Raw genomic sequence first — 25180 nt, forward strand, 5'->3', positions numbered from 1 at the left:
ATAAATTAACAAAGTCAAAAGAAGTTGTAAGACCTTTCTGTCCTTCCCACCCCTTTCTAGTTCTCATGCTCAACAGGTTTGTCTGCCAGATCCGAACTGAAATAGCACAACCCCTTCTAATTAATGCACAACGAAAAGCATAGTATAAACCAATCTAGGGACCACTTCCTATGCTACAGAAAGAAATTAAGTATGGTTTCAATGGTGTTATAAATGAAATATAAACAGCAAAACAAGAAATAATTCTGGGAGATCATGCAAGAGATTGATGATACTGCAAGTGAAAATACCATAAATAAGAAATTTTAGTACATTTTCCAAGTTTAGATAATACTAGTTCAAGTAGATTCAACTCTAGATAACACGTACTAAGTATAAAATGTCTGGTTATAAGGCTACATAACCTCAAATGCAACTCAAGCAAGACGTAGGTCGTACGACCCATATATTCCTCCATCCTGAAGATTGGGCTGGTTTGGTTGCAGACGGAAAGCAAACAAGTGGGAGCCATTATTCGCCAATCCAAGTGCAGATTCATAGTCCCCTCCATTGTCAACAAAACCAAAATGTGGAATCTCATCCCTCTCTTCCTTCATGAAAACAAATTCCCAGTTTTAAAGTTCAGTCTTTGCTTCCAAACATAAACAGGAGGGCAATAAAGAAATAGCACGACGGTTCTTACAAGTTGACGCAGGAGAGATGCATTTGTATCCTGTAAATTCCTTATCTGCAACCAAATCGAATGAGGTGGAATAAAAGTGGATTCATGAGTTACACAGACGGGAAATAAAATTGAAAATGGAAACTGGGCTATACGAAATATAACATCAGCTTACCTTTTTCTTGCAAGTGTCAGTCTGAGTTGAGATCACGTGATACTGTTAACAATGATTAGAAATCGATCATGTTAGGTTGCATGATCTAAAATGATAGTGATTTCTAAAACCTCAGATAAACAAAAGAAAATGTGATTATAAATTAGAAAGTCTTCATATTGCCTTTTTATTAATATATCTAGAAGGTCAATGAAATTCATCAAGCCATATCATACAAATGATATTTTCTTAGGAAGATCAGAGGTTCTTCCTTGTGAACGTCAAATGCTAAGAAGAAGCATGCAAAAGCATCACAAAGAACATAAAGATGGATAAATAGAAGCAATATCATAAAAATGGTATTTTATTCCAATAAGAAATTATGTAAATACAGGATTCCAAGGAAGACCCAAATTTTACAAGATCAAAATAACAATAAATTGTCCGAGAAACAAGACCCAAAAAAGGCACAATAAGCTGCTGAATAGCAAGGTGCCAACCAGCTGGTTGGTAAGGTCTTCTGCTGGTTGGGAGGGTTATGAGTTGGGGCATGAGCTACCCTGCATTGTGTAGCCCTTCAAAAAGAATAAAAAAAAAGGTGATCCAAATTCAATCAGTTTATAATTAAATGGATAATTATGCATATCCACCACTCTAATCGAATAATATTTTTGTATGCTTTTATCTACATGAAATTAATAGGTATCTATTAGTACAACTTGGTTTGAATGTTGTATATTTAGTAATGAATCATAGGTTCAGGTCTTATGAGAGTTACATTTAAGCCATTTTAATTATGATATGCAATATAAAAGTCTTCACCAGTTCATCTTATAAGTAGGGATGGCAATGGGTGGGTTTGGGGAGGGTTTTGTAAATTGTAGACCCTACCCGCCTCCCTAAACCTCCCAACCCATACCCCCCCAAAACCTGTAGCAGGTTGGATTTTGAGAATCCAAACCCTACCCGCACATGAAAATGCAAAACCCTCCCTAACCCTACCCTCCCCTCATTCAAGGGTAGGGGCGGATTGGATTTAGAACACATTGAATTTCCTATTATTTCTTGTCATATATAAGCAATAAATAAGTAAAATGAAACAAATAAAAAATAAAATTTCTAATTATTTTATTAAGACATGTAGAAAACACATAAACTATCAATTTTCTTCCATGCAAAATTCAAAGTATTATTAAATTCAACACTTGATACATAAAGTTTATATACTTTCCAACAATATAAGGATCGGTTTAGCTTAATACCTTACCCTATCCGTACCCATATGGGTTGTAAAACCCTAAAATCCATTCTTGTCCCAAAACCCGTCCTTCAAACAAAAAAAACCTATCCCGTCGGAGAGGGTTGGGGCAAATACCCACTCGGTAGAGTAGAAATTGCCATCCCTAATTATAAGAAAAATTTATCCAAACACGCCCTATACACTTTGGAAACGGCTAAAACTTCCTTTAGAGAAATAGACTTTCGCATCCCCTGTCAAAGAATTTTCTTTTGAAATATAAACAAATATATGTAATGACAAGAAAACCCTTCTCAGATGCTTCTATGCAATTTAACTTACGGACATACACTTATGTAATAAATTCTAATAATTCCAATTATCACATTAGTATTTGAGTATTTGACCAGGGCATCCAAACACAAATAAGACCAAATCCCTACCTCACAAAGAAAAGGGAACAACGTCAGAAATCCAAATATAAGTTTCTTAAAAAAGACCTTTCTTCCTAGAAATTAATCTCTAATTCTTTCCTTTTTTTTTGTCATATGTGCCCTTTTTGTAATATAATCCAAAAATAGTTATTATTTTTTGGACTAATGCAAGATAAGGGCATCTTGGAATTTAAGAAAATTTCCAAAAGTAAATAGGATGGCATCCTATTAGCCTATGTAATCAATATGTGATAGGAGATGTCTGACGGACCACGGACCAATTGATAACAGCTGATGTAGTTAAACTGAATAGTTTTATTCCTTTGTGTCTTAGTGGATAAAATGATTAAATAACAAAATTTTTGAGGCATAGCAATCAACTCAACACCAGCTTCAGCCACTTCAATTCAAGTGTTTTAATGACATTTTCAATTAAGAAACAAAGCAATAAGTCATTCAATTCAGTTCAGCCACCTCAAGTGTTATCAATCGGTCCCTAAACCCATTCTGAAAAGTAAGAAAACTTCAATTTGAAACTGTATAGTGGAAGTTTTGAGTAATTTTCCCTTTTATTTTCAGGTGGCGAGAAGCCTTGCCGTCCAGGCAAGTTTTTACTTTATACTGCAATGAAAATTCATAAAAGTAACTAGGTTTATTAACATATTTTTCGGTGCACGTTGAAGCCTGAAGCGAAGTTTCTGCCTATGGTGAAGATATTAATAATATAATGATTTTTAGTTTAACTTATTGATACTTTTCAGTATGTCAAAAAAATAAATATATAAGTATCTCAGTTCAATCAGAGTACGATCAAAATCAGAGCCAAAAGATTCAATGTCGAATCCAAATATTAACAAATTAAAATTGGATCCAGGTACATCCATTTCAATCCAATCCATTTGCATCCCTAAAAACATTTTGTCGTGGGAAAGGTGAAAAGGGAAAAATCGAGGAGTGACACCATGTGAGGAGTAACAAATTCACTGTATTTCCAAATAAGCAAAAAGAATAGACATGATGAAGTTACAGAAGTCCTTTATTTTCTCAATAAATTTAAAAAGGAAGAAAAAGAAGAGAAAGCTTTCAAAAGTTTCTATTTTTAATATTTTTTCACCTTGCGCTCACGAACAACCTTCAACGAGTTCTCCATATTTTGCTCAAGACCACGCAGCTCGTCCACACTCAGATCGTCCAGATCTTCACCCATCCTTTGCCTATTAACCATGCCCTATTAAACTTCATCGATTCAAGAATTCACACTAAAAAACAGATGAAGAAAGCAACATAATAGGAAATATCGTCGCCAGTCCGCACTTATTTCCGATCCATATCCACAGAACCAAGTAAGAAGGTAACACTACTTTTACCTAATCTCTCTGCGCAGATTATTATTAACTTCCTTCTGCTTGCTCAAATGTTCTTGCATTCTCTGCAGGCATTGAAGAACCAACAAACGGAAGCAGTAAAACACTTGTATTTTCAATGAAAACGCATTGACAAAAAAAAAAAAAAAGTAGAGGAGAATCAGGTTGACCTCGTAGTGTGAGTTCCACAGGTTTATTCCCGAAACTTGTTGATATCGGTCGAATATTTTCTTCGTTCTGAAGCACACAGACACACACACACCAGAAACCAAAAGAATAGCATATAGAAAGTGGAATCGAGAGAGATAGGGCTTCGAAACGGAATAGAAATGCGTGGATCGGGATCGAAGTAGGAAAAAAACAAACGTAGAAAACAAGAAATTAAAACCAAATGCAAACGATAAGACATACATACGTTGCGGTATGACTGACATATTCAGATAATTTTCCGGTACTAGAGAACATGATGAGAGAAACCTCGGCATCGCAGAGAACGGTGAGTTCGGCAGCTTTCTTAAAAATTCCTCCTCTCCGCTTGGAATAGGTGACTTGCCGGTTGGTGGAGTTCTCTATTCTCTTAATCTCGATCTTCCCTCGGCCCATCTTTTCCTTTTCACCTCCGCCAACAAACCACCGCTGTGGATGACAAGGAAAGTTGAAACAGAAGATGACAATGAAGCCCGAGGGAGTAGAGAGAGGAGAGGGAGAAAGAAAAAGGAAGAGAGAGGAGGGAGGGAGTGGGGTAATTCTACATCTAGGAGGCGGGACCAAAGAAGCCCTCAGCTACTGCAAATGGGAACGTTTTCCACTTTCGTGAAAGCCTTGTGAACACTGAGAACGTGTAATGTCGTTTCCATTTTAAGAATCAGTCACTGTCAACTGTCAAAAACCTGGACCTCCTCTCCTCTACGGGGGATTGAGAGTTGGGACCCAATGCTTTATTAGGTTGGGGTGAGGAACTCCCACTGTATAATCAATCCTCCCTCTACTGGACCAATCATGATACGACACGTCAATTTGACGTTACGTGTAAAAAACACAAGGGCTTGCACACCTTGATTGGCCTCCAATCACGATTTACCACGTCAGAGTTTCGTACATATATGACTTACACCCCAAGTGTACGATACAATGGCGTGTTCACTTCGGATTGGTTAATTGTAGTTCATTGCACACACCCAAGCGAGCAGTGGATCAGAAATTAAATTTTATTGTCTGGATGTCTGGGTGACGGACGTGCTGGTCCTGCTGGATTAGTTAGTTCATGGATTCACCACGCATTTAGTTAATTGGTTTTGGTTAGTTCATGGTCTCATTGATTCATCATCAAGAAATCAAACGGCCACCATTGGTTAAGAGATTCGGGTAAACGAGGAGGAATTCCAATGCAGCTCTTGCAATTGCAAATTAACTTCTCCCTGCTCCCAACCTCCATATTTCAGTCCCATACAACGCGAGATCCCAATGCTGTCCCAACAAACCAATGCAGCCGCACACATCTCCGTGCGACTGTAATGGCTTGTTAGGACATTGTTGGGAGCAGATCTGCACTCACTCGAGGATCGAGAAGATCCATCCCAGGAAAGCAAGGGGTATTTGGGTAATTCAGCCACTCGTACCAAATTTTTAAAGAACTGATCAATACGAAAACACAGAAAACGTATGGGAGAAACGAAAAGATTCTAAATCTGCAACCTAGTGAGATAGAACGTAGATAGATCCTCCTTGAACTTCGCTTAAATTACAGCTCCCTCTGAATGCACGTTGAGATGTGCATATGGTATGGACCGACTGTGGGCACGGCACTGATGTAATATCGAAAATGGAGAAAGTTCCAAAGATGACTTTGTCTTTTGTTTTCTTCGTGGAAATTAACGTTGTTGAGGTGCAGGGATGAAAAAATAAAGGGTTTGTCGAAAATGGATGTTTATCAGAAAACAAAATGGAACTAACAAAGAGAAATCAATCGAAAAGAATGAATTACGTGGAGTGAAAGAAACTAAAAACAGAGGCCGAAAAATAAAGGGTTCGCTCGATACTATTTTACAAGGTTTGAGCTCGAGTTCGAGCTTGGTTCGAGCGAGTCAAGAGTTTATAAGTTCAAGTTCGGCTCGGCTGGATTCGTTTTATATTTTATAAAAATATTTTATAAATATTTTATAAAAATAAAAATTATATATAATTTTTTTTATTTTATATTTAAAAATTTAAGTATCATAATAATTAATAATTATATATATATTTTCTATAATTTTATTATATATATTCGAACCGGCTTGCGAGTCTTATGAGCCGAACTTTATTAGGCTCGAGCTTGGCTCGTTTAATAATCGAACCACTAAATTGGGCTCAAACTCAACTGAAACCGGACCGAACCGAGCTCGAACAACTCATGAAAAACTCTGCTCATTGCCACCTCTATTACAAGTTACAAGAGAGATAAATATACAACTGTGATAAGGATGACTACAAACAAATAACAACTATAAGGAGATAAGATTAGTAATCTCCTAATCCACAGATAAACGAACAATCAGCAAGTGACACTGAACCAGATCACGAACAAAGTGGAAGTCTATTTCCACATGTTTGTTTCTAGCTTTGAACACAAGATTAGCAGCCAAATATAGAGCACCCACATTATCACACCACATGATGGAAGCTGAGGGAGAGAAGACCTTCAGCTCCTTGAGTAAATGCTGAACCCAGATTACTTCAGTGACAGCCAAGGCAATGGCACGAAGCTCTGCTTCTGTACTGGAGCGTGCTATTGTGTGCTATTTCTCGGCACTCCAGGATATTAAATTGGGACCCAAGAAAAGAGCGAGATATAGTCCCTTTCAGATACCGTAAGATCCTTTTTACAGTTGTCCAATGTGTCGTGGTAGGGGAAGAGAGAAATTGACATGTCTTGTTAACAGCGAAGGCAATGTCAGGTCGAGTCAGGGTTTTAAGTATTAAAGGGAACTGACGATGCTTCGGTATGTAGAAGGATCAGGTAGCAGCTCTTCATCATTCTTGAATAAGGAACAACCTGCTGCAAGGGGAATCTTCATTGCTTTAGCCTCAGTTAACTCGGCCTATTGCAATAAATCTACTAAGTATTGACGCTGAAAAAGAAACATGCAACCCGAAGAACGAGTGACTTGAATGCCAAGAAAAAATGCAAGTCACCTAGATCCTTCAATGCAAACCACGGTGAGAGATCTGAAATGAGAGATTAGACAGCAGAGGGCTTGTTTCTCGTATATAAATGATAGTATCACCTGAATAGTAGAGAAACAAAGAAGGATCACAGGTAGAACCCTGAAAACCCAGCTTCAAAAGGTGTGACTATAGCTGAAAAAAGCCAGGCCCGTGGGGCCTGTTTAAACCCATATAAGGCTTTGTGCAATTTACACACAAAGTTGGGCCGAAGAGGATCTACAAACCCAGGGTATTGTGTCATATAGATATCTTCGTCAAGGATGCCATGCAAGAAGGCATTATACACATCCAATTGTTTAATAGGCCATGCTTTGAAAAACACTAGGCAAAGTAAGAAGGCATTATGCACATCCAATTGCTTAATGGGCCATGCCACAAACCCAGTGGCATGAGAGAACGGTTCAGCCGGGGTAGTGGTAGTAAGAACAGCACGAGGCAAAGCATGACGAGCTCTATGGTGCCATGTAGGAGGAGCAACAACGGGAAAACGTCGAAGCACATCTTCTAGGGGGAGAACCTTCCGTGGGGGTGTATGCTATCAACTTCAATGGGAGAAGCCCTGTTAGTGGGAGATGTAGGAGCTGGAGAGCTGAGCCCATTAGTGTTGGGTGGAGTAATTGAAGGGGTGGGCCCATTGGTGGTGGATGTTACAGCTGGAGAAGCAGGCATTGTAGTTGGAGGTTGTGGTAAGGTGAGTCTAACTGATGAGGTAGTGTGCTTGTGGGCCTGGGTGCAGCGACAATACACCGATCTGAAGACCCAAAAGACGCTGTAGGGACTGAAGTGAACGTGCTAGTGGGAGGTGATGGAGTTGTAGTTGATGTTGAAGAATCTCTGAAGGGAAAAAATGCTTTCCTCAAATTGGGCATGGCGCGAAATAGTTATCTTCCCGATGGAGAGAACATCTTGGAGTTGTAGCCAACAAAAACACAGCGAGCAGATCGGTAAGCAAACTTATGTGCATTGTAGGGCCTTAAAAGTGGGTAACACCCACAACCAAAGGTGCATAATATGCCATAGTCAGGTGGACAATTAAAGAGTTTCTCAAAAGGAGACAAACCACTAGTGACAGGAGATGGAAGGCGGTTTATAAGATAGGCAGCGCAAGCAACAACATCATCCCAAAAACGAAAGGGAAGAGAGACATGGCCAAGATGAGCAAGAGCCGTCTCCACAACATGACGGTGCTTGCGCTAAGCAGCCCCGTTTTGTCGATGAGTATGCGAGCACGATAAGCTATGTGAAATGCCACACTCATCTAAATAAATGGAGAGATATCTATACTCCCCACCCCAGTCACTATGAAAGTGTTTGATGGAGGTGGAAAAAGTATTCTCAACATGGCGCTTGAAATGAACAAAGGTAGAAAAGACATTACTTTGTGAGCAATGGGATAAAACCAAGTGAAACGAGTATAGTGATCCATAAACAAAACATAGTAATGGTACCCATTATTTGAAACAAAAGGGGAAGGCCCCCAAACATCAGACATTTAATTCCAGAGGTGCGCTGGATTTAAAATGCGAAGAAAATGGTAACTGATGGGCTTTGGCTCATTGACAAGCATCACAAAGTGGGCCAAAGTCATTATTAGCATGTAGACCTCTTAAAGAATTCGGTGAACAAATTGAAGGGTTGGATGACCCAGTCGAGCATGCCACTGGGAAGATCTAACACGAGCACGAGCGTTGAGATCTTGAGGACGACAATGAGGAGTACCATTTGAAGAAGATGGAAATTGATAGAGCCCGTTAACATTGGGTCTGCGAAGAACCTCCATCCCCATGATAGGATCCTTCACAACAAAATGAGAGGGGTGAAACTCAATAACTAAATTATTATCACGGGTAAATTGAGACATAGATACTAAATTTTTTGAAATAGAAGGAAGATGAAGAAGATTATTAAAAGAAAAGGACTGATTATTAAATGTAAGAGTGGACCATCCAATATGACTTATAGCCAAGTCTGACCCATTTCCGACTTGCACTTGTTCATTGCTAGTGTACTCCTGTGTTGTTTGAAGGTTGTTGAAATCTGGAGTCATATGATTGGTTGCCCAGAGTCTTCTGGATACCAATTAGGATCGAATGGGGAAGAAAACTGAGACGTTGGTGGTGTAGTTGCCTGATAGGCCTGTGTTGTATTGCTCTGTTCGCCATGATAGGAAATATCAAACCGTCGCCGACAGGTGAGAATAGCATGTCCTGGCCGATTGCATAACTGACACACGATCCCACCATTGTTGGATTGTCCTCGTCAACACCCACCACCACCATAGCCACGATCACGACCATTATTGGAACCACGTCCCCCATTGTTGGAATCACGACCATTGTTGTGAGATGGATTGCGGTTTCCAGTGCATGCAAGATTAGCAGATGGAGCAACAGGAACCATAGAAGAGTGATGATGCTATTGTAGCCAGATTTCATGGCTAAGAAGAAGCCCATGGAAGAGTGATAATGCTATTGTAACCATAGCTAAGAGATGCATATAACTACGGTTTTTAAGTTGTCTGTAGCTAAAGCCTTGCATTTATAACCACAATTTGTTACAAAACCGTAGCTACATGTACCACTTAATAACCGCAGTTCTACCAAAACCGAAGCTAAATACATTAGCTTATAACTACGATTTTTGACCTGTGGCTAAAAACTAGAGTCTATAGCCACGGTTTTAATTATAGCTAATTGAAAACCGTGGTTATATTCCAATTAAAATAGTAAAATAGGGACACCATCACCTTAACGGTTAAAGCAATGCCTATTTCACTCATACATCACATGGGAATTATATAATAATTTCTAACAAATGATTATATTATTTTAATAAGAAATTACATGATTTGTATAATTTGAATACATCCATTGTTTAAACAAAAAAATAAATACATTGTTTAAAATGTATTTCAAATGTCAAATTTCCCTTAATACATATTAAAGTCTACATAATGTTAATAAAAAGAGAAAAAATCTAAATATAGCAGAACTAGTCGTTCATTGCATATTTAACCTACAAATAAAAAAAAATTAGAATAATGATTACTTTAATAATCTAATTAAATATGTAATATACAATGAAAAATGTAAAAAAAAAATTAGGTAATAAAATCCAATGTACAATAGAATAAATTTTAAGATTCTAATTAATTGGGTTTGGCGACTTGGAAAAAATTATGGACATATGGCAAGGGTAGTGCTTAGGACAGACAGGTCAGTAAACTAGGAGAGTTTGACTAACCAAGATAGCTTGATGATGGTGGGATATGGTGATGGTAAAATTAAACTATTGGAATATTTTCTTGTTCAAATAGTTGGCCAACGAAAGAATAAATGCAAAAGCTTAAACTGAGTTTGTGAAGTTCAAATTTATATAGTTTTACTCTTAATAATTGGCCAGTGAAGATCCAACATGTCAGTTCCATATAAGGACATGTGTCATGCTGGCATGGTTTGTCCTAATTCACCCAGTATGTATCCTCAGGCTCCTGTAGAAGATTAAAGATCGATATGAGGATACAGTCATAGTTGATTCCAAATTTTAGACACATGGAGAGGCAAATAGCCTATGGAGTTAATGAACTAGTTTGTATGAAGTTTAAGGACTAGTTTGAGGATATAATCATGTCCAATAACAAGCATGTTAAAGCTATAGTCATAACCAATATGTAAGTTGAAGCAAGCCAAGACATAAAAAGTTGAATTGATAGTATTGGGCAAGTGGAGCCTTGAAAACTGTCAAACCCATAATGAGGTCCTCTATAGCTGGGTCAATGAATGCTTTATGTTGTACAAATTTTCATTTTTATTATACATTTTATGTTTGATTGTTTTGAGTTCTAACAAGGAAAGAAATCTACAAAGAATATTTCAAGCCATTGGACATCTGAGGAAGAAAAGTTGTTTCTCTTCAACTAAATATAAAATTGTTGTATACTTGTATGGATTGGTATGAGGATAATATGATCATGTCCACTAATATGTGTGCTGAAGCAAGCTAAGATGTAAATGGTTAATGATGTTGAGCAGTTGGAGCTGTAAGGTGTCCCAATATTATTGAAGTGTTGAAATTTTTGGCAAAATGAATTGCAACTTAGGGCTGTAGCTAAAGATATTTATTATTTTTAATATATTTATTATTTTCTAATTAAACTAAAATCCGTGGCTATAGTCATATATAACTTTTACGGATAAAGTGTTACTTAACCACGGATAAAAGGACTGTAGTTAAAGATAAATTTCACAGTTATAACCACAGAAAACTAAAAACCGTGGCTATAGTTGTAAATAGCTTTTACCCACGGAGAAAATGCTCTTTAGCTACGAACTAAATGACCGTAGCTATTAATTAGCTTCTACTATTGTGACTTATAGCCACAAATGCCTTAAAACCGTGGTTATACGTATCTTTTAGCCACAGATAAAATGTCCGTAGTTAAAGTTTATCTTTTTCTACGGACATGGAATTGTCCGTGGCTATATCCCATGTTTTAGCTACGGTTTTTATGACTGTAGCTAAAATACAGTAGCTATATAGCCCCATTTTCTTGTAGTGTACGCTGGTACTTGATACTACATGGAAGACTTTGAGTAGTATATCTACAATCTTCTAACTGTTGCATGCATCTCTATGAGGGGTGAAAAAACTGACACCCCCAACTAAGGTTTGGAATCAGCAGTGAGAGTCAGGAATTTTTTTTTTTGGGGTGCCAAATTAAAGTTTTAAATAAGAAAATGAGATAGGGAGCAGAAGAAATAGGGTTTGAGGAAAAATGGGCTGAGAAGGTTTGGGTCTATTATAATTTTTTTTGAAGAAAAAAATAAATAATTCCTTTTGTTTTAATTTTGAGAGTTGGACGAGTGTTAAAGAGTAATCATTTACATTTTAGTTTTGGGGGCCAAATGCCCACTTTATTAGGTTTCAATCCAACCTCCACTTAATAACCACATATAAATAATGGTATTAATAAAAGGTTTGGGGGAACAAGGACCCCACCAAGATGCTTGGCTCTACGCCTGGGAACCACACAACACCACATGCTTGTTAGCATGCAAGGATTTACCTGTTTACCATCAAAATCCAAATATATGAAAATAATCTTTTAAATAAAAATAAATCATAACATCTTGTCTCTAATAATATATTAAATCCAAAATCCAACTAATAAAGTACTACAAAATTCTATCTAATGTAAAGAAATCTAAAATAGTACTCTCTCCTAAGCAATTCCACACAAAACGTATTCTTCAATATCTGAAAAAGTAAGAAAATTAAGAATAATGAATACAACTTAGTAAGTAATATTCCATCTCCTAGTGGGAGTATGCAATAAAAAAATAATTTATATAACCCACGCATTCTCCAAAGTTCACAAGATATGTTTCAAAATAAATCAATATGTTCAAGAGAAGAATAGTCAAATAAATCCAAAAAAATCAAATTTTCTAATAGTTCACAAATTCATCGGGACAATCTATATCCAACACATGTCATGAGCTAATATTGATATATTTAAATTCAAATTCAGAATCACGTATCAAATTAATAAAGGTAGACTACGACCACTTTCACCCCAATGATAAAGGACCACATATATGTCCTATGGTGGGGGTCCAAATTCAAAATAGACTAGTCAAATATACCATTGCATTTATTCTCACTTGTGGGGTCCAAGACGTAGTCACATATCAATAGAATATAACATATACATCAATTCATGCAAGAGTATCACAAAACAAATTTAATAACAATAATGATATAGCTAAATAAAGAATAACAAGTTAAAAAATGCCATTAATTCTTTTACGAACTAACAAAATGTTAAACAAATTTTTGAAATAATTATCAGTGTACCACAATAGTCAAAAATTCATTTACATTACAAATTCTTAATATCCTAAGTTTTCACCTGTTTGTTAATTTAATTGACAGTAAAAGATAAAGAAAAAATAATTAACTAAAAGATGAAAAGTTATTTACTCAACAAGTTGAAACCAAAGTACTCATTAAAGTTAGGGGTGCAAGTCGGGCAGGTTGAACTGCATTTAGGGTCAACAAATTTGGGCTTAAGGCCCAAGCCAGGACCAAGCCCGAGCTTGAGGTCATGCCCGATTTTCCCAACCTGAGCCCAACCTACACTGTAATTTGATGCAATCAAGTTGGGCTCAAGCTCGGGCTCGGGTTAGTCAATGAACACACTCTAAAATTACACATATTTGTTTTATTTATACAAATATGTATACATATATTTATGTATATTTGTATGCAAAATATGTATGTAAATAGGTAAATATGTATACAAATCTATATATACAAATATGTATATATATATGTAAATATGTATGCAAAATTAATATATATATATGTACATATGTATATAATTGAGTCAGACTCGGGCTGGGTTCGGACTATCTAAGGGAGGCCTAGGCCCAGCCGAAAAAAAAAATCTGATTTCTTAAGCCCAAACCCAGCTCGAGGACTGAAAATCCAAGCCCAGCATGTGTAAAATTTCGGATTGAGTCGGTTCAGGCTCAGGTTGGGCTGCCCAAGTTGAACCCCTAATAAAAGTGAGTCACGATATATCTAAAAGCTAGAAGGCTTCTCTCCAACGGTCTAAAGTTGAGCAATGTCTACAATGTCTCAATCCAAAGTTTAACATAACTTTTATTCTACAAGTACAAAAGGTACAAGGTTGGATTTGTTGGAATCCTAATTATATGGGGTTTCTATGAACTACATTCCTTGCTGGAAAGTGGTTGAAAAATAAATGTCCAACGAGGAACCCTAATTCTAGATTCAATATGTAAGAAAATGAAAAATGAAAAATCAAGGGAGAAAAAGAGTTACCTATATAGTGATTTGAAGAAAAAGAATCGCTAAAATTAAACCCCACCTTGATTCTCCAAAGTTGAATATCTTTACCTTCTCTTATGTCTTTTTTTATCAGTAATCAGGGGTATTTCATTTCATTATGAGAAAAGAGATTACAGATTCCAATCAAAATTAGACAATATAGAAATGCAGATTTTTCCAATTTACAAGGTTATCCCAAGTTTACTCGGAATAGTTGATCCATATGTACCCCTTGCTTTGCCAACGTCTTAGCCATCCCATTTGTTGTTCTCTTTACCCATTTGAAGCGTGCCCCGAGATCCTTAGCTAAGCTCTTTATTTACCATATTAGATGCCTGAACTTCTACACTCATGGATTTTTGTCATCCACACAAAAAATTATTAATTTTGAATCACCTTTTATTTCTAAGTTCTTAAAGTTCAAAAACAACAAGAGCGGAGAGATTTGGAAGAAATTTCAAAGGGGAGTGAAAGGGGAGACAAAGAGAAGGAAAATCCAAAAAAGGAGGAGGTGCATAAGAGAGAGAAAAAGGGAAAAGGAAAGAAGAAAAAGAAAAAACTAAGTGAATTAGAGAAGTTACAGTGTGGGATAGACTATGAAAAGGTAGAAAGTGGAAGAGTGGAGATAAAGCAAGGGAAAGAGCGAAAGTAAACTCGAGGAGAAAAAGGTAATAATTCATTGTAGTTGCTGAAATGAAGATTATAAGCTGGACCTATCAGGGGCCTAGGAAGTGCTAGGTAAAGGAGCGTAATCAAAAGTATTTTAAAAAAAGTGAAGCCAATCGTGGTTATGATCCAAGAAGCAAAGTTATCAAAGGTAGACATGAGATGGATCAAAAGTATCTAGTAGAGAGGTTCACTTTGGAGGAGATAATAGTTGTTTTCTTAATGGACAATTCTAAAGCTCCAAAGCCAAATGGATTCATTATGGCTTTCTACTAAAAATGTTGGGACTTAATTGAAGCTTATTTGTTGGAAGTCTTTAACGAATTTTGGTTCAAAGGAAAAGTAATTCAGGGTGCAAATTTCACTTTCATTGTAGTAATACCCAAGACGAAAGAAGCTCTACACGCAAAGGATGACCAATTAATTTGGTGGGAAGCCTTTACAAAATTTTAGCAAAGGTCCTATCTGGAAGACTAAGCAAGGTTCTACCTTTGTGATTTCTCAAAATCAATGAGCTTTTATTAAGGGGAGACAAATAGTAGACCAAATTTTGATAACAAATGAATGTGTAGAAGAAATGAAGAAAATAAAGGAAAAAGGCTTTATTTGCAAATTAGATCTTGAAAAGGCCTATGATTTTGTGAATTAGGAATTCCTTTTGGAGATTATGAATAAATTGGGTTTTGGATCCAAATGGAGAAAGTGGATAAAAGGTTGTATAAGTTCATGCCACTTATCTATATTAATCAATGGTGTGTCAAGAGATTTCTTTCCAACAAAGAAGGGATTGAGGCAAGGGGACCCTCTTTCTCCTTTGCTCTTCACATTGGTGGCGGATGTGCTAAGTAGAATGATCTAAAAGGCAGATGAAAATAATAGTATAAGGGGTTGGAAAGTAGGGAGGCAAGAAGTAGTTGTGACACACCTCCTCTTTGCAAATGATATTATTATCTTATGTGAGGAAGGAACTGAGGATTGGTGGAGAAATCTGAAAGATATCATCTCAGCTTTTAAGTGCAGCTTCAAGCTAAGAATAAACTTGGGGAAGATCTACCTGGTAGGGGTGAATACACAAGAGGAATAGGTAGAAGTTTTAGCTGATTGCTTGGGGTGTCAACTAGTGATAAACGTGTTACATGTTTTGGGGTCAGTTTCTTTTGGATTAAAGGGTGGAAGATAATAAAGTTTGAACACCTTCCCCTTTTGGATATTTCTCTTGTGCTTATTTTTCTGACACTAGTTTCCTTAGAATTAGGGAGGGAAGGTTATTTTCTTGCAAAAGAAATATGGAGCCCAAGCCTTCTGCTAGGAAGTCTACCTGGGAAAGATAAATACATGTGATGTACTCCAGAGAAGAGGTTGAACAAATTCCAGTTCCCCCATATGTGCATCTTATGTAAGACAAATGGTAAAACTACTTCCCACTTACTACCATCCTACTCTTTTGCACTTTTTATTTGGTCATGCATCTCTTCTCTATTTGGTTGCAGGTGGGACCCTCCACAGAATTGTGCAACTCAATTCAACCCAGCTTTCTTTAGGCAAGAGAAAAAGAGAGGAAGATTACTATGAAAGACAGCAAGGGCAGGAACAATTTGGACACTATGGGAGGAAAGAAATGAAAGACTTAAAGACAACGCAACGAACATAGTGGACATTATTCAAAGCTTTCAAATTCGTGATACTAGATGGTATTATCAGAGCATGGTATGAAGTGGCAAACTCAACAATTGTGAAAGATAGAGTAGTCTTGGACTGGAAACCTCCTCAATCAAATAGACTAGAGCTTAATTTTGATGGAAGCTCTTTAGAAAATCCTGGGCTGTAGTGTTCAGGGATGAAACAGGGAAAGTGGCAACATTATTCTTAGGACCGATAGGAGTAGGGGATTTGGCAAGAGAAAAAAATATCAGTCTTACCTTCTCTTACATTTTAAAAAAGAAAAGAGGAAAAGGTTTTTTAATTAGCTAATAAAAAGATAATTAAGGTTTCTTTTTCCCTTCTTAACACCTCTTTATAGGGCTATCAATAGGCCCGGTCTGACCTGATGGACCTGAACCAATTGGGCCGATTATGGTTCCAAGAATTGGAGCCAACGGATCAGTTTCAGGTCCTGATATAGTATTCCAATTATTATCGGTTCAGAACCTATTCCACCTAGTCCAGAACCAATTCAGACCCGACCCAACCTATATACATAATATATAATATATATAATATTTAATATATATTAAATGTGTGTATATATATATTCATTTATTATAATCGAGTCCGTTGGATCAATCCCAATTGTCTTGAGAACCGATCAATTTAGTTCTAGGTCTAAAAATTACAGATCCTATCAGATCTGGTTCAATTCTGAATCCTCAATATTTCATGTTGGGTCGGTTCTGGTTCTAGCTGGTCCCAACCCAGACCGTTGATAGCCCTACCTCTTTTACTTATTGCTAGAGTCCCTCAATAAAAAGTTACAAACATCACCCTTATACAACTATGTCACAACCCAATTCTCCCCCTACATTGTTTTTTTTTTCTCTCTTTTGGTATTACAAAAACTCCTTGAATCATTTTGATTGTCACTAAAGAGTTGCCTTTGATGCAATGACTGAACATAGGTTGCAAGCTTATGAGCTTCCAAACTATGACAACATCTCCGCCACAGTAATTGAGGTTTCACCAATTTGGTCCTTCTTAGCTATTAGAATTTGACCCTTAAAGTCTCTCATAATGCATCCAAACCCACATCTTACATCTAAGCTATATGCATCAAAGTTTATTTAATGACTACTTATTAAAACAACTACACTTATTCTTCACAAACAATTAATGAATAATTAATAATTAGTCTAGGTTTTAATACTTTACTTGTTTAGAGTCTCTAGACAATTAATTAACTATATATATATATATATATATATATATATATATCAACAAATGAGATGCACTTTCTCAATAAACTAAATAATATATTCTTCTAAAATTTCTCCTAAACAACCTCCCCCACTTTCTCAAGAATTATCTCTAATTCTTATTTATCTTATAAATTATCTCTAATTTAGTAGAGAGTTTCTCTCCTAAATTATCTCTAATTCCTATTTATCCTCTCCCCTACTTTTTATCTATATCTATTTAAAGAAACTTCAGATTAAAAAATTTAATAATTGGTTAAATATTCTAACAAAATTATATAATAACTTTAAAATATTTATTAAAAACACAAAAAATAATTTTATATTTTGACAAAGTATATCACAAAATTACATAATAGCAATTTAAATTATGTTTTTCTGAATTATCAATTTAAATGTTTTTCAAATATGTAATAATATGTAATAGTTTTAAATAAAAAATTCAAATAACAATAAATTTTAAATATTTTACAGATTAATTAAATAGTTAAATAACTAAATATTTATCACAACTAGATTTTAAATAGTTAAAATAAGGAAATTATGTAATAAATTTAAAAAACTTCTTCAAAGTAGAAAAATAATTATAACATAACATGGAAATTAATAATAATTTAATATATTACAAAATTAATAATGAAATTATGTCATAATAGTATAAATTATGATTTTATGGATAATTAAATTCAATAAATAATTTAAAATTTAAATATTTTACATATTACTTAAGTATTTAAATAAATAAATGTTTTAAATAACAAAATATTTAACATAACTAGATTTTAAATAGTTAAAATAAAGGAATTTATGTAATAAATTTAAAAAAAAATTCTGAAAAGTTGAAAAAAATTATAACATAATATTGAAAATAATAATAATTTAATATTTTTACATAATATTGTAAATAACTAATTTCACTTATATCAAGTAATAATTAGAGAAAATAAATTTCAAAAAAATTAATATTTATTAATAGTAATTTTAAACTCTTAACTTGTATTTATTATATAATTATATACACAAAAATTAATATTTATTGTACTTCAGCAATTATTTATTGTTTTTTGTGATAAATGCATTTTCAATGGTTATGTATAAATTTATTTTGTTTTGTTATTTAACAAAAAACTTTCAATAATTATTGGAGAATGAACTACTATAATTGAAATTTTTAAATTTAATTTGTTGTACTTATTCTATTTATTGTATTTTTGTTTTAACTTATTGATTAATATTTATTAAAGATTAAACTATTATTTGAGATTATACTATTTATTGACTAAGTTAGTATATTTTTGCCTTCAAAAAAAGTTAATATATTTTTAGTACTTATTGCATTTTTTCATCATCAATATATTTTCAATAATTGTGTATTTTTGCTATAATTTTTTAATAATTATTGGAGATTAAACTATTGTTATTTATCAAAGATGAGACTATTAATTTAGCTAACATTATGAGTGTTCATGAGTTAGTTCGGTTCGGCCGTGGTCTATTTGGCCAACCAAATTGACCAGGTGAGGTTAGGGAGTTGGTCAGCTAAAACTGACTGACCTTTTGTGAAAACCAACCCACTTAAGTTGTATCGGTTGTGTCAATTTTTTGGTTTGGTCAGTCGGTTCAAAAGATTTAAACTTAAAAATTTAATTTAATTTTAAAAATTATAGAGCAACTATTAAAAAAATAAATTTAAAAATTAGATTTATGATAAGAAAACATTTTAGACTAAGAAATATGGGAAATTTCCCACATTTTCATATTAAAATTTATATTTAAAATATAAAATATTAGCATACATCCATGGTTAGGTCATTTGATTTGGTTGGTTTACAGATGTCCAAAATGAAACTGATCCAACTTGGTCGAATTGGGAAATTTTTTAACCAAATCCAACCTAAAATACTAGAAAAGCGACTAACTCGAGTCAAGTTAATCGGGTTGCTTGGTTTCATCTATTTGATGAATTAACCTAACTGAAATTAATTATTGTTATTTTTATATTATAAAAAATTTATTAAAAGTAGTATATAAAATATGAATAATTATTAATTATTTTAAAAGTTGAATATATAAAACAATTGTATACTTTTATGTGTTTCTATTAGGGACATTTATTAGAACATACCTTATAGTTTTACATATTTACTTAAACCTACCTTATAGTTTTCATTTTACTAAAACATCCCATATATTCTATAACTTATTTACTTAATCAACCTTTCATTAAGGAGTGTTTGTTTTACCATTACGCCCATGAATTTTTATTCAAAAAATACCTAATGCTACTCAATTCGAGGTGGTGCAAGAACTAAGAGCAACCAGATAGTCCTTTCTAGGATGAGGCCGCGCTTCAACACCCACGATCAAGAAAGGAGAAGTCAGAGGCTTGAGGAGACTTGTGATCAAGAAAGGAGAAGTTATAGGCCCAAGGAGTTATCCCCGGGTAAGTACTTTAATGCTCAAGTCAGTAGGAAGTGGTAGATGGTCGGGCCGAGCTATAAGGATGCTAGTCCGATCTAAGTAGCAGTATAGGTGTCAAAAGTTGGATCCCTTACCTTAAGCATGGAGTACTTTTTTATAGCCAAAGATCCGTGTCCTGGTCAGATTAGGCTTCCAGGGTTGTTGGGATGAGGTTAGCCGCCAAGGTATTTGGGATAGAGTCCCATTCCCCAGCGGTGTCGTCTTTTTTACTCCTCTTTGTCCGTAGTTGTGTTCATCCATGTGTCGTGTAGATGGCGTGGCTGAAAGGATAAGATGGGGGGCCATAATAATAGCGTAGCTCGGTCGAGCTATGTCGACGTGGCTGAGCTAAGCCGATGTGGCAGGCGATGACTAGGCGGCCACGTGTCTCTCAAGACTAGCTCAGCCATGACCCAAACACCACTCTCCTAGTTCTAAAGTCGAGACATGAAGTGTTTGGCCAAGGTGTAGCATGGCAGGATGCTTTGCTCCTCGACTAAGGAACTCCAAGTTGAAGTCTGGTTGAGTGTCCGGTCCACTTGATGTTCCTCGGTGTTTGCTAGAATGTAAGATCCGTGCAATGTGGATTGTAGCCGGGGAGTCCTTCAATCGTCGGCTACAAAATCAAAGAATTCAAACTTCGGAATCCGAACACCACTCCCCCAGTTTCTGGAACTGAGGAGGGGGGATGCTCGGCTGAAGTGTTGTGCGGACGTGTAGCTCAATGAGGCATCGAGGTGTCAAGCTGAGTTTCGGGGTTCGTCTCCCAGGTGGAACCGAGGAAGGGCTCTTCATTCATTGGCTGAAACACTGCGTGGTTGCTTAGCTCGGTCAGCTATCGAGGAGGGGCTTTCCGATTCCTAGTGGAGGCCGAGCTTCGATGTTGAGGCCACTGTGATGCTCGGCCATGGTGTGCCGAGCTCCAATGTTGGGAGCTTAGATCAGTCGGGTGTCAAGGAAGGGCTTTCTAATACCGGTGGGAGGGCGAGCTTTGGTGTTGAGGCATCATGCCGAGGAACTCTGAGTCAAAGTATTCATATTTCTTGGCATTTGACTGAAATGATTTGTGCAACCACACAATATAGATGGTGTCCGGGGAGTCTTCAATCATCAGTTGTGGAACTTTAAGGTTTTTGATTTCGGAATCCGAACACCACTCCCCAAGTTTCATAGTCGAGGAGGAAGAATGCTCTACCGGAGTGTAGTGTGGTTGGTCATCCTAATTGGGATGCCGAAGTGTTGGGCCAGCTTGGTAGGCTGGCCGTTTCGGTGCTCGATGACAGTGTGCCATGGAAGATTGTCAAGGTGCTGAAGTACAGGTCTCCATGATGCTCGGCGATGCTACGTCGGGGAAGGTGCCGAGTCGTCGAGCCAAGGAAGGTTCCAAGCTTCGAAGCCTTGGTCTCTCCGAGGCTTGGTAGCGCAATGCCGAGGAAGGTGTCGAACTTCGGAGTCTATGCCTCTCTGATGCTTGGTAGCGCCGTGCCGAGGAAGGTTCTGAGTTTTGAAGTCTGGGTCTCTCCGAGGCTCGATAGTGCAGTGCCGAGGAAGGTGCCAAGCTTCGAAGTATACACTCTCCGAGGCTCGATAGCATTGCACCGAGGAAGGTGCCAAGCTTCAGAGTCTATGCCTCTTCGAAGCAAGGTAGTGTCGCGCCGAGGAAGGTTCCGAGCTTCAGAGTCTGCGTCTCTTCGAGGCTCGGTAGCGCTACGCACGAGGAAGGTGATGAGGTTTGATGTCTGGGCTTCTCCATTGCCAGATAGCACTGCGGCGATGGGTCTCTCCGAGGCTCGATAGCGCAGTGCCGAGGAAGGTGCCGAGCTTCGAAGTATACGCCTCTCCGAGGCTCAATAGCGTTGCACCGAGGAAGGTGCCGAGCTTCAGAGTCTGTGCCTCTTCGAAGCAAGGTAGCATTGCACCGAAGAAGGTTCCGAGCTTCGGAATCTGCACCTCTCCGAGGCTCGGTAGCGTTGCATTGAGGAAGGTGTTGAGCTTCAGATTCTGCACCTCTCCGAGGCTCGGTAGTGTTGCGCCGAGGAAAGTGTCGAGCTTCAAAGTTTGGGTCTCTCCAAGGCTCGGTAGAGCAATGCCGAGGAAGGTGCTGAGCTTCGAAGTCTGTGCCTCTTCGATGCTCCACCGAGGAAGGTTCCGGGCTTCGAAGTTTGGTCTCTCCGAGGCTCGGTAGCGCTGCACCGAGGAAGGTGTCGAGCTTCGAAGTTTGGGTCTCTCCGATGCTCGGTAGCACAGTGCTGAGGAAGGTGCCGAGCTTCGGAGTCTGCACCTCTCGGAGGCTCGGTAGCACTGCACCAAGGAAGGTGTCGAGCTTCGAAATCTAGGTCTCTCCAAGGCTCGGTAGCGCAATGCTGAGTAAGGTGCCGAGCTTCAGAGTCTACGCCTCTCTGATGCTCCGCTGAGGAAGGTGCCGAGCTTCAAAGTCTGGGTCTCTTCGAGGCTCGGTAGTGCTGCATTGAGGAAGGTGCCGAGCTTCGGAGTCTGCACCTCTCCGAAGCTAGGTAGTGCTACACGGAGGAAGGTGTTGAGCCATTGGGCCGAGCTCCCCTGATGCTGCACCGAGGATGGGTTATCTATTCTTCAACTGAGGAATTTGTAGCTTAAGTTTCGGAATCCGAACACCACTCCCCCATTTCCAAAGTCGAAGGGTGGAATGCTCAGCTGAAGTGTAGTGTAGCTTCCCTAGGTCGGCATTGCTGTCGATTACCCTACTGAGGATTGAACAACTATGGGGTGCTCTTAGAATTTTGTCTTCTTTTGTCTTCTTTTGTCTTTTTCTTCTTTGATAGCTCGGTATGTCAAGTTTTAACCTACTGTATTGATGGCTTAACTTAATGAAGCTGTTTTGTTCTGAACTTGTGTTCATACATACGAGTTGGTTCCTCGACCTTACCTTTGCCAAGGTCTAGGGTTGACCAAAATCTTCAGTCTCTGGCTAGTGGGGATGGAGTATATTCCGAGCTCTCATCTTTGGGATGCTTAGTTTCTAGTATTGGGAGTCTTTGGGGCCCTTCGTGGGTCAGTCGTTGTTCAACTGGCTGTGCGACATTTTGTCACCGAAGTACGGAGTATGATGGCTGCCCTCTGGCCTTGGAGGCGGCAATGATCTTCTCTGATTTGGGCTCTGGCCGTTGATTAGCTGAGTCAGATGTTCGGCTATACGCTGCCGAGCTAGCTACTAACTATGCGTTAAGGGCTCGAGCCGTTATAGGTCGGCTGAGTCGGTTTTCTTAGTCGGTAATACATTGCCGAGTTTCGTGTCGTGCCTGCTGGTAGGTCAGCTAATTTAGTGTTGTGTTGCCCGTGTTGCGTGGCATTTTTTGCATGGCCTACATGATGTATGTGCAATGTGTCATGCGTGCGTCAGTCACTCAATTTTTGGTCTCGGGAGCCTTTGGAGCCCTTCGTGAGTTAGCCATTGTTTAGTTGGCTCTGCAACATTTTGTCGCCGAAGTATGGAGTACGATGACCACCCTCTGGCCTAGGAGGCGGGAATGATCTTCTCCGATTTGGACTCTAGTCGTTGATCAGCCGAGTCAGATGTTCAGCTATACGCTACCAAGCTAGATACAATCTATGCGTTAAGGGCTCGAGCCGTTATAGGTTGACTGAGTCAGTTTTCTTAGTCATTGATACACTGCCAAGTTTCGTGTCGTTCCCGCTGGTAGGTCAGCTGATTCAGTGTTGCACTGCTCGTGTTGCGTGGCATTTTTTGCACGACCTACATGATGTTTGTGCAATGTGTCATGCGTGCGTTGATTAGTCAGTTGTGTAGCGCGATTGTGTAGCGTGGCGGTGTAGCACGGCGTTGTAGCGCAACAGTGTAGCGCAGTTGTGTAGTGCAGCTGTGTAGCGTGGCGGTCTAGTGCAGATGTGTAGCATGGCTGTGTAGTGTGGTCGTGTGTGTGGTTGTCGGGCTCGCGGGAGTGGGTTGTGGAGGCAGACCACCTTGTTGTGTCTTGCTTCTCATGCTTAGACCGCGCTCCCCTCCTTTCCGCCGGTGCGTTTTGGGGTCCTTGGGATGAGGATCGTCCTTCGTACGCATCGGGGCGTGAGGGGGGACGGCCCGGCTAGGCGGTGCCGCACATCCTAGTGTCTGCATCATCTCGAAGATCTTATCGACTCTCTTGCATTGCTCGGAACTGTACAAGATCAACTGTGGCTGGAGGTTGTGGAATTTCTTGATGCCGAGGGCTGCAATGCCGAGATTCCCGAGATGGGGATCGACTTGTTGATTGTTCGAACTAGTTCTTGGGCATCTTGATCGCTTTCTTGATTACGCGATGAGGAATGAAAGATTTTTGGGAAAGGCTTTTTGTGTGTTTCCCACAGACAGTGCCAATCTGATGCTACTCAATCCGAGGTGGTGCAAGAATTGAGAGCAACCAAATAGTCCTTGCTGGCAGGGCGGGGCTGAGCTACAAGGATGAGGCCGCACTTCAAGACCTGCGATCAAGGAGAAGTCAGAGGTCCGAGGAGACCTGCGATCAAGAAAGGAGAAGTCAGAGGCCCGAGGAGTTATCCTCGGGTAAGTACTCCAATGCTCAAGTCAGTAGGAGGTGGTAGATGGTCGGGCTGAGATATAAGGATGTCGGTCCGATCTAAGTAGTAGTACGAGTGTTAGAAGTTGGATCCCTTACCTTGAGCATAGAGTACCTTTTTATAGCCGAAGATTCGTGTCCTGGTCGGATTGGGCTTCTTGGGTTGTTGGGATGAGGTTAGCCGTCGAGGTATTCGGGATAGAGTCCCATTCTCCAATGGAGTCATCCTCCTTACTCCTCTTTATCCGTAGTTGTGTTCATCCGTATGTCGTGTAGCTGACGTGGCTGAAAGGATAAGATGGGGGGCCACAATAATAGCATAGCTTGGCTAAGCTATGTTGACGTGGCTGAGCTAAGCCGACGTGGCCGGGCAATGACTGGGCGGCCACGTGTCTCTCAGGACCAGTTCAGCCATGACCCGAACAATACCGTTAACAATTTTTTTGTACAAAAAACAAAATTGACTAAATATAGCCAATAAAGTGGTTGCTCGTGTCTTATTAAGGGAAAAAAAATGGTAATTTTATTTTTATTTTCTTTTGATTAAATTTATTTAAATGAACATTAGGATCAACATTGTGATTTTCCACTGTTATCTAATGGAAGATTGATTAAATCCATTGCAAATTATAAATGGTGTTTTAGTAAAAAGTTAACTATAGAGTAGATTTTAGTAAATC

The 25180-nt window shown here is 38.1% G+C and overlaps 1 protein-coding gene across 1 annotated transcript; it reads right to left on the bottom strand.

Annotated features, from left to right (window-relative positions):
• Positions 1 to 272: 272 nt before the first annotated feature.
• AP3 (agamous-like MADS-box protein TM6) lies at positions 273 to 4600 on the bottom strand. The gene is made up of 7 exons (XM_010265554.2): positions 4266 to 4600; positions 4021 to 4087; positions 3854 to 3915; positions 3601 to 3700; positions 837 to 878; positions 683 to 727; positions 273 to 590 (listed from the first exon to the last, which is right to left on the bottom strand). The coding sequence occupies exons 1-7, from the start codon at positions 4451 to 4453 to the stop codon at positions 417 to 419; spliced, it is 678 nt and encodes a 225-aa protein (XP_010263856.1). The 5' UTR covers positions 4454 to 4600; the 3' UTR covers positions 273 to 416.
• Between the last annotated feature and the right edge of the window lie 20580 nt (positions 4601 to 25180).

Source organism: Nelumbo nucifera, chromosome 6 (genome assembly GCF_055504915.1).
Source record: "Nelumbo nucifera cultivar China Antique chromosome 6, China Antique-T2T, whole genome shotgun sequence".
NCBI classification, from domain to species: Eukaryota; Viridiplantae; Streptophyta; class Magnoliopsida; order Proteales; family Nelumbonaceae; genus Nelumbo; species Nelumbo nucifera.

Coding starts and splice junctions, on each gene's coding strand:
- AP3 (XM_010265554.2), bottom strand. CDS start 4,453: ATGGGCCGAGGGAAGATCGAGATTAAGAGAATAGAGAACTCCACCAAC. Junction 3,916..4,020: donor TGTGGAACTCACACTACGAG/GTCAACCTGATT, acceptor CAATGCCTGCAG/AGAATGCAAGAACATTTGAG. Junction 879..3,600: donor AGGTTGTTCGTGAGCGCAAG/GTGAAAAAATAT, acceptor CATTGTTAACAG/TATCACGTGATCTCAACTCA.